The sequence below is a fragment of the Pyrus communis genome, chromosome 6 (genome assembly GCF_963583255.1).
Source record: "Pyrus communis chromosome 6, drPyrComm1.1, whole genome shotgun sequence".
NCBI classification, from domain to species: domain Eukaryota; kingdom Viridiplantae; phylum Streptophyta; class Magnoliopsida; order Rosales; family Rosaceae; genus Pyrus; species Pyrus communis.
The window spans coordinates 28,450,097-28,464,092 of NC_084808.1; the positions used below are offsets into that span (position 1 = coordinate 28,450,097).

Genomic DNA, 13,996 nt, shown 5'->3' on the forward strand with positions numbered 1-13,996 from the left:
CATTAAAGGACAATTACAATTTTCTTTTACTGAACATAACCAACATAAAAGGAGGGTTGCCATAATGGAAAGGGTGGTGCTATTCACACACTTATTTTTACCTTTCACACACCTCTCTCAATTTGTGGTATCAGATAGAATAAATTGAAGAAGATCAATTGATAAAAATTAACAAGTGTGTGTGGGAGGTAAAAAAGAATGTGTGAATAACACTACCTAAGTGGAAATAAAGCATCTCTCCTAATCTGGGTTCGAGGCTCCTTCACCCACTTGCAAAATTGTCGAATGAATTTGAGAAATTAACTGAGGATGTTGCAACTCCGGACAAATCATCAGCACTTGTTAAGAATGAATCTCACATTGATGAGATGAGTGATCTTGCATGGGCTTATAAGTAAGTTGAGCTATTCCTTCTATTGTCAATTAATTTCAGGGAGTTTTAACGAACACTTCCAGTATTATTTACTTTTAACGAAAAACCACATTTTTACATTTTCCTGATACTATTCACTGCACCTTTATTTGGCAATTTTTATTAAAAGTAAATTTTTTTTGGACTTTTCATTAGTTTTTCTTTAATTTTATAATATAACCTCAATGTTCTTCAATATCTAAAGATCGGAGAGCTAACCCAAGAGACTAATCAATAGATTGTGACCAAATTTAGCAATTTTGTGGGCAATTATTTGTTTACGTGTCATAATTTTATTTTGTATGCCAATACAACCTCTCTCTTTTGTCTTTATTTATTTATTTTCATGATTTTGTTGATTTTTTTAATTAAAACAACAATGTCACTTCCACTACAACAATGCTATTCTAAAAATTACATTATTGCGAATATAGCAGAAGGGGTGGCACTAGCAGTTATATCAATAGGGAACACCTAATTCCCATATTAGTACAACTATAGACGTATATATTAGTTTTGTTGATTTCAATTATAACTCAAGTAATGGTACTTCATTTAGATCACTTATTAGTACAACTATAGACCTATAATTTAGCTTTGTAGCATGAATTTTTATACAAAGACTCATCTACTATCTTCCGCACAAGACCACTAACATTTCAAAAATCAAAACCGGCCCTTAGGTTACAAATACGGCAAGATAACATAAATCATTGATTTCTTTAATCTTATCACTAATTAAAATAATATAAATCTAAATTAGTTTTATTGTTATGTAATATTTATACACACATTTCGTCGTGCCAAATCTAAAGATCTTAACGGCTTAGTATCATGTACAATCATTCACTCCAATAATGCTATGGAGGTATCAATCATTAATGTTTCTTTCAACGTCCGATTGAATTCTGGTATGTCTCATCAAGTTTGCTGGTACTATTAAATTTGGTATGTTAGTTGAAGATCCACAGACATATCATTATCATTTAACAGCTACTAAATTTAAATAAACCATTATTAGCATGTCCTGTTAGACTTTCCATTTAACAGCTACTAGCTGGGAGGTTAGTTGAAAATCTACAGACATATAAATAGATAAACAATGGAAGTGAGATCCGGATGGTAAACTTGATAATCCAATAAAATAAACCATTATCCAGCAAATCTTTGAAAATTATGGAGCAAACCACCATCAGGATATGCTAATTAAAGAACTAATTTGTAGACTTAATTTGTAAACTAAATTTTGAAAACTAAAGAATATGAAAGTTAATGATTGGTTCATTGCTTAAGTGTTGATAAACATGTTCATTTCTATTGGTGACACATAATTTAGTTTGTAAATTTAGTCTTCCTAGCATTACCCATATCACGGGAAAGTACTATAACCCTTTTGAGACCTCGCCGGATCCTTTTTGTGAGGATCTTAGGGATCCGTCCATCCTGTCCATTCATCTTACATCGTACGGTCAGAAATTATTTTAAATATTTTTATTTAAAATTAAACGTAAAGAGTATTTGACAAAAACTGACTGCACAATATACAATGAACGGACACGATTTACGAATCTCTAGAATCCTCAACAAATGAATCTGAAGAAGATCATGTTGGTTTTGATAAAGCAAAGCATGCATAGACCTTTTCCTTTTTCATGTGATACATGTGATTCTCATTGCATGCTTGTAATGAGCAGTGACTAGTTTCCAAAAAAAAAAAAGAAAAAAAAGAGCAATGACTTGTGGTTAAATTAACAACAATCATCACAGCTCTAGTTTCATTCACCCTTGGATTGGGGTCGATATCACCAGCATGTCCTTGGCGGAACCTCACCTCGTATTTTCATATGAGACGAACATGTACCCGTATCTGTCTGCAGGGAACAAAGATTTTTACTTTTTGACAAATACGGTGAGAGATCAAACCAGGCAAGGGTGTATTAGAGGTTAGGCTGCTCCCTGTATTGTCAATTGATTTTATAATGGAACATGAAATTTCGTCATGGTATATATCAAAGCAAGTTGGCCCACATGTGAAGCCTAAGTGCCTAACAGCCACACGTGCTCCACGTCATCCTATTTATGTTGTCCATGTGTTCGGCTTGAAAATCACCACACTTGAAGAGGCGTGTGAAAATGTGAGGTCAAAGCCTCATGTCGGTGAGGGACCAAATTATGCAAAGACTTATAAGAGGTTGAGCTAATCCTTATATTGTCACTTGATTTTATGGTGGATCCCAACTTTTTTTATTACACTTGATTAATTACACAGCTTTTAAAAATGGGGAGTTCTTTTTCCTTGATAAAAAATAATAGGGCAAGGGAGTTGGTGATGACTTCTCAACAAAAGAACAAAGGGCTGGTTTGGTATTGTTGTGCTTTAAAAAAAAATTGATTCTGCTGTGCTGTAACAATAAGTAGCTGTGAAATAAAGTAGCAGAGTGTTTGGTAAACTTTTTTGTAAAAGTGCTTTTGAAAAAAAAAAAGAAAAAAAAGCAGTATTATATTATTTCATAAACTTTTATGTAAAACAGATGTAAAAAAAAGTTGGTTTTTCAAACCTGAGTTTTGCAGCTTTGTGTTTTTGGCTTTTTTCATCCAAAATTGTGAAAAAAAGCTGAAGTTGAATGTTTACCAAACATAGCCACTTTTTTCAGAATCACCTCAGTACCAACCTAGAGCCTAATAGGGCAAAGGGAGTCGGTAATGCCTTCTCAACAAAAGAACAAACTTAATACCTAAATTTTCAAGGAAAACTAATGAAAAGACTTTGAAAACTTTGAGTTTTAAAGATAAGGACAAAATAAAGGGTAAAGTGAATATTACCATGATTGACTTGTTAGTGTAAAAATGTGATTTTTCGTTAAAATGAACAGTACCATGAACTTTTCGTTGAAGTTCCCAAATTTTAATCTATCCGGAAGGGACAAAAATGTGATAATTGAAAAGGTAAAATATAATATTGTAAAAAAAATATATATATATATCCAATGATTGGTTAATTTGGGTACTGCAACTTGTACTAACATTTTAGATTACAAAAATTTCAGTGACTCGCTTGGACCTTATATGTTCGAAAGTAAGAAATAATCACATCATTTAGTACCTAAAAGCTGAGTAAAATAGTGAGTGACTTTAATATTAGGGTGATATTATTGATATTTAAAAAATCTTATTTAAGAACTTTTTACAAGTGTATTTTTCATTATAAATTTCAAAATTTTTTAGAGCACAATAATTTTTTAAGATATCAACAATAGCATCCTAAAATTATTATTGATCCAAATCATGTACTAAACCGAAAGTTATTGTGACATTTGTCTGATTTCCTTTATCTGAATTTTTTTAATAAATAAATGTATTTCATGTTTCCTCAAAAAAAAAAAAGAAAAAAAAAAGAAGTGTTTCACGAAATTCATGTGATCCTTTGAAGCATTACAATTTCAAAGTTAACCAATAAATTAATATTACACAATTGAATATTGTAGCAGTAAGGGCTGCCCTTAAGTTTCTTTAAGAGCCTGCCTTGTACGAATCGCTGAGTACCATAACAACGGATCATCATAAACATGACTCTGCGCAAGGTTGAGACTGAGATTGAAATTAAGGCACCCACTGAGAAGTTCTACTATATCTTCAAGAGACAGGCTCACCACGTCCCAAACATTTCTTCTGGCAGTATCCAGGGAGTTCAGGTGCTTTAAGGAGACTGGGAAACTCATGGCTCTGTTAAAAGTTGGAATTACAGTGTAGGTAAGGCCATCTGTACATAATATATAAAAAACTACTATGTATTTGGTGTGTATCTTTTTTCTCTAAGACGAGAACACAATTATATGTTAATCATAATTCAGCAATATCAGCATGATCGCAATTAACGGAACCCTAATTCACAAGTGAACAACTAACCCATGAGTGAAAAATACATACCGATATAATGGATAATTAAAACAATATATCATATGTAAGAATTGGAACTGATTTTGAATTCAATACTCAAATGTCCGTAAAGAATCTAGGTGTGCCACAATAATGCAGTTGGTTCAACTCAATTTGAAACTTAGACTCCATTTTAACAACCATTTCATGTTTAGTTTTCAAAAAATGAAAATGAAAATCAAGATAAATTTACAAAAACTCACAAAAATAACTTCAGTTTTCATTTTTGTGAAAACTTAAAGCAAATTGTTTATCAAATGTCCATTTTAGTGTTTAACCATAGATTGCTTTCTTGTGAATACATGGGGGACGGAGTTGGAGTATTCAAGGAAAAAGTGGAGTTTAACGACGAGAACAAATCCATAACAATGAATGGTTTGGAAGGAGATGTTTTCCAGTATTACAAGAGCATCAAGCCAGTCTAACAATTCACTCAAAAGGATGAAGGCAACATTGCGAAATTGTCGATTGAATATGAGAAATTGATTGAGGATGTTGCAGTTTCGGACAAATACGTCAGTTTGATGGTTAACGTCGTCAAGGATCTTGATGCTCACTTTATCAAGGCATGATTAATTAAGGAAAGGAAAAGCATGCAATGGTGAAACGCGACGTCCATCGTTAATATGTAATATTTGTGTTAATAATGCGTGCTTTGCTTGATAAAAATGCTTTGCTATGTGAGTTTGCCTTATAATAAATGTACGTGAAGGGATATCAGATGTGGGATTGTGATGCATAAACTATGATGTGGGATTGTGATGTATAAACCATGGTTTATGATAGGATTTTTCTCACCTACAAAAAGGAAGTCAAAATCACACAAATACTTGCAAGAGTACAAGGTTGTCGTAGTATAGCAGCTCAAGTAAGGTCATTTTCCACAGGAATTGTGATGTATAAACTTAGGGTGCATTTGTTGCACCGGACTAAATCGGACTGGACTAACTTTAGGGACTAAGCTGGACTGGCTTAGACTAGACTAAGTTGAACTAACTTAGTGAAGTGTTTGGTGTAATATCGGATTAAGAACTAAAATAATAAAAATAATAACATTTAATTCTATCTTTTACACTTTTTTTCTTTTTCTTTTTTCTTTTACCTTTCTAGAACACCCTTTCTCTCTAGAATGCTTTCCATTTTTTTCTCCTTCCCGTCCAACTGCCTCTGTGTCTCTCTTTTTACTTTCTCCCTCATCACCAAATTCCATTCTTTTTCACCACTTTCTCCCTCATCTTCAAATTCCATTTTTTTTCATTAATTCTCAACAAAAGCTTCTGATTTGTCATTAGGGTTTTTTTTTTTCCTAAAATTTTCACAAGCTTTTGAATTTCATTTGGGTTTTGGCAGATTGGTATTTTTTGTCTTCTGGGTTTTGGCTGGCATCGTGGAGTTTGCCGACGATGTCCCGGCGGATGAAGGTGATGGTCGAGAACGATATTGGGAGTTGACGAAGCCGAGGATCTGAACAGAGGAGAAGCACTGCCTTTCGACAGCGAGCTCGGCGATAAACTAGAGATGTGCACAGGAAAAGCAAATATGAGGTCTCATGATTCTGGGTTCTGGGCAAGGAGAGTAGGAGAGAGTGAAACAGAGAGCGGAGAGAGGCAGTTCTTAGCTAGTCCCTGGTTTTCGGGGACTCCCGCTAAGAACCTTTAGTGATGCCTTTAGTCTAGACGAGTCCGGGCTAGTCTCATTAACACTAGTCCAGCGTGATATCAAACACAGGATTGGACTAATAGTTAGTCTAGTCTAGTCTAGTGACACTTAGTGAGGGCAAACAAACGCCCCCATAGGGTTCAGCCGTCACCTTAACAATTCTACATAGTTCTTCTAATTACTTATGAATTACCCATGCATATTTTGAAGGTTAGGTTTTCCTAATATATATTCTACTTGGAACCTCCAACATAGAACGTATATTTAACATGCAACCTGTCCAGACGTTCGGATCAAATCTGAACATGAAAGACTCATTATGCTTTATGAAAACCCTTTGAAAAACCATGCAACCCTTAAGATGTGGTGTTCATCCTAAGTGAAATTACAATTATTAATCACAAGAAGCTAGCGCCAATTTCAGGAAACCTTTCGACCAAAATTGCATCAAACTACTTTTCTAAAGATCCTAATGGTGGCCAATCATCAAGACAATTAGATAGTTTAAAACAGTGATTAATAATTCAAAACATGCATGCATAATATCATAAGTAAATTGAAAAGAAACTACATATTTTTTTCTAAGGCTCAAAGCCACGCCCTAGCAAAAGAAATTAGCTACGAACAATCATAAAACAAAATATTATTGAGAATAAGGATAGAAAACACCTAGAAAATAAACTTGAATTGTCAAAGGTTTGTGCGTCTCCTCCTCCTTTCTCTCCTTTTTTAACCCTATTGGCTAAATATCTTATTTATACTACTTCAAAATAAAACCCTAAAAGGTCCTAGAATAAAATTAGAAAACATAATAAAATAATAAAACAGAAAATAAAAGGTTTCTTATTTGAACTAAAATTTGGACTTCTCAGACTGACCAAATCAACTCCGATTTGGTCCTAAAAGGTTTCTTTTGAAAGCTGAAGACATCCCCTACAAATCCTTAGAAGGAATCTTCTTCAAAATTATTATCTTGACCTCCAAAATACCCAAAACGTCCACAAACGTCAATCTGGGAAAGCTGCGCGCTGGGCTTAATTTCATCACCACATTCAAACGGCTTGGTAGAAAAATCTGTAATTTTTATACAATCATCTTGAAAGGCACACAAACATCATCCAATTAGAACCACTCCAAAATTCATCCATTTGATCACTTTTTGCTCAAGAGAAAGTCGAATATCCTACATTAAGAATATAAATCAAAGTATCAAAATTCTACCAAAATAGCTAATATATTAATACTAAAAATAAGATAAAATATATAGTAAAATATCGACTCATCAGTTTATATGTAAAATAAAGCGTGCATTGCACCATCTCCACTTTGTTGCTCATCATCACATAAAATGGCCTTAATTAGTACTTTTTGAAAGAAAAAATAGTCTTCTTCTTTTGTGTGTGTGTGTGTGTGTGTGTAAAAATATGGGGATATGATCCTGGAAGATATAAAATGAAAAAAAAAAAAAATCCTCATTGTTAAAAAAATTATACGGTGAATTAACATTGAAAATATGATTTACATCATATAAATTACAACCAATCACTCCAACAATGCTAAGAGCGGAATCGTTGAAGTTTCTTTCAATATAGTCCGCTTAAATTCTACTATTAGTATTGGATACTTTTTTTCTTTCCACTTATTGTTGATGTCTCATCATCAAGTTCGCTATTACATAAGTAATTTGAACTCAAAATATGAAAATTGGAGTAACTTGCATAAAAATTAAAAGACCCTAAATTCAATAGAAACACTTAAAAACATTGTAGAAACCCGAACACAAGGTAAAAAGTAAGCAAGAAATTTTAAAATATAAGTTAAAGCTAAATAAAAGTTAATAGAATAAAAAGGGGAAGTGAAGATTGCACTGCAATAAGAGAGCTGGAGAGAAAATGAGGTTTCGCGTGGAACGAAATAGAGTTTGGATTGAGAACACACTTAAATTTTAAGAGTATTAGACTGATATGCAGCAGTAATATCTGGAAAGAAAAAAAAAAGAGCAGGACGGGCCAGGGGATGATCCCTTAGTGGCTCCGGCCATGATTTGGTAGGTGAAGTAATAAAACCTCCCATGTGGAAGATCCACAGACTCGTCATTATCCTTTCAAGTGATCAGATCATATATATCCACAGGCTGCCTCCACAACTACAACATGGTTTTCTTTTTTGGGTCGTGACCTAAAACATGTTTATTAAGAATTTTGTGGGTTGTGGCTCTATATAAGAAGTGGAAGCCTGATAGTTGTACAACTTCCCCTGGACGAACGTTATTGTTAATTATTACATATTACTAATAACTTATTAAAGAAATGGCTGCGAGTGGGGCTGGTGATTACAAGCTGGAGTGGAGACTGTGGAGGCTGAGGTAGAGTTCAAAGTCGACGCTGATAAATTGTACAGTGTCATCCCCCATCAGCAACAAGCACCCCGACGTTCCCAAAGCCTCCTCTGATAATGTACACAATGTTGAAGTACATGAAGGGGACTGGGAAACTTCTGGCTCTGTCAAGCTCTGGAAATACACCATACGTAATATCTATCTCGAACCGAATGGGTTAAGTATTGCCCCGTTTAGAATTATAGCTCTACAAAAAATTATTTAAATGAACAATGTCACTCCATACTTATATATTATCTCCAACTAAAAGGGCTAAACATAGGCCCTCTCAATAATTTATTAGTTTTAAGTTTATATTTTAAATTTATTGGTTAATTTAATTAAAATATTGTTGAATGTTTTCAAATCTAGCCTTTGAATTTGAATTAATTATTGCAACTGAGGAGCTGTGTCCCAAAAAAGGGGCCAAGAGGGGGGGCTACATTTGGCAGGCCTGGTGCCCTTTTGGCTAAATAATGGTCTGGTGGACTCCATAGAATTAAGTCTCGTTTGGCAGCTCGGACTGTACTGACTATTTATATCGGATAGGAGGAATTAAACTTAAAAAAAAAAATTTAAAAAAAAAAAAAAACTGAAATCAAATCTTTTGTTCCCAATCTCTCCGCCGCACTCTTAAAATCAAAGAGTGAGGCAATGTGTTCAAATGTGTGGAACCAATATGTTTGATTGGCAAACCTTTACCATTGCCAATTGTAATCATGTCACTTCCTTAGAGTAATGCAGAGAATTGATGTCCGTAATCAAGTGATGTGAAGCTCCTGTGTCTATAATCCAAGAATCATTAGGTAAGAATGTTGGTGGAACTTGAGCTTGCATCGCTGTTAGAGTAGGAGCAGGTGGTGTCCTTTGCTAGGCAAAATTATTTCTGTGATAACAGTCTAGTGCACTGTGTCATTTCTTGCCACAAATCTAACATTCCATTACTTGTCCCACTGAACTTGGTTGAGTAGACATTTTCTAGCAATTAGGTGTTATATCCCCTCTTTTAGAACAAATTTGACATTTAGGCACTATATTAGACCTTGTCTCAGTGTTACCAATCCAAGATTGCCTACTTCCTCCATTTGATTGTCCCCCAGAGTTTGCACCTCTATTGTTGCCATAGTTTGGAGGTCTATAGGTGCCATTCCCATTAGACTTAGAACCATAATAAGGTCGATGACCATTATTATTGAACTGCCTTGGATTAGTGATTGTCCCAACAAAGCCATAAGCATTTGCAACCTCATTATATCCTTGAATCTGAGACTGTGGAAAAGGATATGAAGGAGGAAACATCACTGGACCTTGAGAGGAAAAAGGTATATGTATTGGACAAGGAACATGATATGGTATTTATGCTGAATTCGAAGATGATACTCCTTGACTATAATGCCCTCCAAAAGTGGAACCTGCATTTGGTGTATGCGTTATAGTACTTCCAGTAGTGAAAGGCATATTATCAGAGTTACTGGAAAACCCTTGAGTCATTGAAGAGTGAGAACTTGAAGTAGTAGTCCCTTGCATATACAATCCAGCAATTTGGACATATTGTGAGTAACAGAATCAGCTTCTCTTTCTGCACACAATAACTGCTCTCTAAATTCTCTTAGTGACATGGATGTATCTCATGTAAAAATGATAGTCCTTGTAACAAAATACTCTTTCGGCAATCCAGACAATGCTGCAACAATGAAATCATTGTCACTAACTACTTCACCAGCAACAATTAACTAATCTTTGACATTTCTAAGCCGAGACAAGTATTGATTAACTGAACTTGCTCCTTTTTGCATGGTCTGAAATTTTGTCCTGAGGGTATTAACTCTAGCTTTGGAGACATATGCATATCTATCTTGCAAATTGACCCAAGCTTCATTTGCAATTCTAGACCCTAAGACATGCTCAATGGATTCATCTGACAAAGTAGCAATCAACAAACTCAAGAGAGCAAGATCCACAAATTCCCATTCCAAGAATGCATCAGAAACTGTATTAGTGACACCTTGATCCGCACTAATGACATACTTTGTTGGACTTAATAGACCCATCAAAATGACCAAACAACTTATAGCCTTTGAGCACAGAAGTAAACTGGAACACCCACTTTGCAAAATTCTTATCATTCAACTTTATTGTCAATATGCCTAAAAGGCTTTCAATATTCACAGATGATGATGACATGATGTCTATATTCTGTAAGTAATCAATCCACCTTTATCACAAAGAACTTCAAGAATCTTCACCCAAGAATTATAGTGACCAACTATCGAATTCAATACTTCCCAAGAACAAATAGAAATCAATCAAGAAAACTGAACCAACAATTGAATCAAGAAATGGCTTCGTGCCCACAACAAGCTTCAACTAAGTAATCAGAGATGGCTTCGTGCCCACTAAAACATTCCAAGAATTAAACAACAATGGCTTCGTGCCTCCAAACAGAGAAATATTCTCACAACTTTTCGACAAATATCAATAATCAAACAACTACCCAGAACAACTGAAATCACAAATACTATAGCTGACATGGCATGAAGGCATACTAAGCTATCATACATCCTCAGTCATTATCTGGTGGGAGAAATGGTGGTTAAGCTTGTACATTGTGCGGCCATGGATTTAAGGCCAGTGGAGGCGGAGCCTTTCCTGACCAAAACAGGTAGAATAAAATCGCAAGATGATAGATCTTTATTTTTGCATGTTATACGTGTGGAAACAATGCAAGTTCCCTCCATCTCCATGGCCTGATTAATCTCTCTCACTTGCTTACTTGGTCAAATTGTAACAAACAAAGCCTTTTCCGGTTGGAGATTTGTTGAACTTCTTAAGTGCTGTGTTTTTTGGTGTCCATATGCTAAGAACTGAGCACATTTCAAGAAACACGAAAAGTGAAAATTTCTTAACTCTGCTCGGTTATGAGATCAGTATATGTTGTCCTTATGTTATGTCCATGTTAATTACACCTTGATTAATGCTACTTGTTAATCTTCATTGGTGGTGTGGACAGTTCTAAGGTTCTAAATTCCATTCAGGTATGTGTTGTTGCTGTCATGTCCACAATATGGTACTGCGTTGGAGCAGGGTCCGGTGGCCTCCAGGATTTCCAAACAAAATAGATTCTGGAATATTATTTTTTTGAAACGTATCTTTTTATCTTAAGTTTTTTTTTTCATAGAAACTAGTGTTTACAGATGCCCGCAATGCATGATGTATCAGCAACCAAAAGAGCAATAATTTATGGGTACTGCTATTCACGCACCTATATTTACCTCTCTCATAAATTCTCAATTTTCGGCCATCAGAAGGAATGAATTGAAAAAGATCAATGAACAAAATTAATAAGTGCGTGTAGAAGATAAAAAGGGATTTGCAAACAGCACTACCCAAACTTATAGTTCGTAGCCGGTCTGGGGTGCTGCTTTTGCATGGTTTATCCTTGGGGAAAGGTAGGGTGCTATGGGTTGGGTTGGGGGCTGCTCTGGTGCTAGGTTAAGTACTCTTTATTTTCATCAGCTAAAGAAGGGAAAAAAAATCTCTATCTCAAAATTTTGATTTATCATTACCTAGTATTAGTAAACTACCAAGTATACCATCAATAAACGCAATGCTTCGAATTTAGCATACTGTCAGCAGCAAAGTTTTATCCAATTTCAGACTAAGGCTTTATCCTTTCCCCTGCACTTCATCATATCCCCAAGCATCTTGTAGGTTGATGTGTACTTGTTTGTTTTCGATATGAATTCTTCATGTTTGCTTCTTGTTTCTCTGGAGGTGGAAGCCTAACACTGCAGAAATTTGGATCACAATCTCCTGCAAAGTCTTGCAAAGATGAAAACAATAGTAAGAAACTCGATCGTGGTGTTCTATGCGGTATGTATGCATGGGAATTTGAGACATGAAGTGTGTCACACCTTTTGTTGGGCATGTTTTTTTTGTCAATAGTTAGGTGATGCTCTGAGGGGGAATGGGTGCTGCCTTCATCATTTGAGTGAATTGATAGTCTGACTTAAAAGCTCTTGTAATACTGGAAGACATCTCTTTCAATCCATTTCATAGGGAAAGGAAATGCACGGAATGTCATTCCCATTTTATGACATTCCCTTGTTTACTAATTTTAGAGGAATCAAAATATGCACGAGTCCCGCATTAGATGGTCCAATTTTGAGGATTGCATTGAGAGAGGAGGTGAGATTTGAGCTAGGAGGGGGATGTGAATAAAATTTTTAACTAAAACTGCCTTCACATCATCATTTTGATTCCTGGGAGGTAATTGGTACATTTTAATGGAAATCCATCTTTCCATTTCACGCTAACTTTGATTCATTCATAATCCAATTATTGTTCATTCCGATTCCAAGTGCGTAAACGTGCCCTTATAGTTACGGACTTTTTCTTATATCGTTTAATATTTCCTTGAACATCCCGACTTCATCTCCTATGGTTTCACAAGAAAATAATCTCTATTATAAACCATAAAGTTTAACAGTTCTTTTGGTAACCATTTAAATTTTTTTTGTTGTTTTGGTTTTCACTTTTTGTGTTAGTGGTAGAGAGAAATACATAAGTCAAATGTGGGATGCAAAAGAGCGGGTATGTAGCATAAATGTATAAAAGGAAAGCAAACCAAATGAAACCTGAAAACAAATTAATATTTTAAGTTGTTTTCACTTTTAAGATTTGTTTTTATTCATTGTGTTATGCATTGTGTTGTGGATCTAATTTTTGGTCTTCGTATATTGAATTATACATTGTGTTGTGGAACTGAAAAATATTTTTTGGATTCCATAGGTGTACAGTAAAAGCATGAAAATTATAGCCCACTCTTATGAAATTTTTTACTCCACCCTTATATGTAAGTATAAACACGCCAATCGATTAACTTATTCACACCATAACATAACAATGCTATTATACTCATTCATTCTTGCTCATAAAATTAAAGACAATCCAAGGCGGAACTAAACAAGGAGGCTAGCTTGCTCTTCTTCCAGTCTTTATTCTTGAAGATTACTCAAAGTTCCATGCATGTATAAACCTTTTTCTTGGCGCTTATTCCTTGAGAAGATGGGCATCAATATCTTGAATGACACCAGAAAGCTGAGGTACTTATGTGGAGACGAATCGGTCTTGTTAAGTTTTGCATATTCCTTAGCAATTTTCGTGGAACTTCCTTCACTCTTTGGAGTGACCTGGAGAATTATCTTAATGCTTTTGTCTAGCTCCAGGACATCTGATCCCTCCAAAGTGTACGAATAGTGAAGTAAAGAAAACCAACATCCAAGTGAAAGATGAATCTATGGCAAAAATGAATGACACTTGTCAAGAGATTACATAGGCTGTTATAAGGTAGTTAGGCAGTTAACCTTAGCTTAGTGAAAAGCTTTGTAACAAAATATAAACAGATTTTGTAAACAGTTGCAAGTGTGTCAAGAAATACAACGATTTCTTTCTCTCTCTAGCTTGATTCTCTCTCTATCTTCCTTCTTCTTTCTGCATTCTGAATCTTTTTCTCAAGGTTTCTGCAATCTTGACATGGTATCAGAGCCTTTTCCTTCAATGTCTCGGCCTTTCCACCTACGCGTATTATTCACATGAAAAATTACAATTAT

General features: G+C 34.9%; 1 protein-coding gene across 1 annotated transcript; it reads left to right on the forward strand.

The window, feature by feature from the left end:
• The first annotated feature begins 3,978 nt into the window (after nucleotides 1-3,978).
• Nucleotides 3,979-4,920, forward strand: LOC137736388 (MLP-like protein 31). The gene is made up of 2 exons (XM_068475665.1): nucleotides 3,979-4,104; nucleotides 4,789-4,920. The coding sequence occupies exons 1-2, from the start codon at nucleotides 3,979-3,981 to the stop codon at nucleotides 4,918-4,920; spliced, it is 258 nt and encodes an 85-aa protein (XP_068331766.1).
• Nucleotides 4,921-13,996: the final 9,076 nt, after the last annotated feature.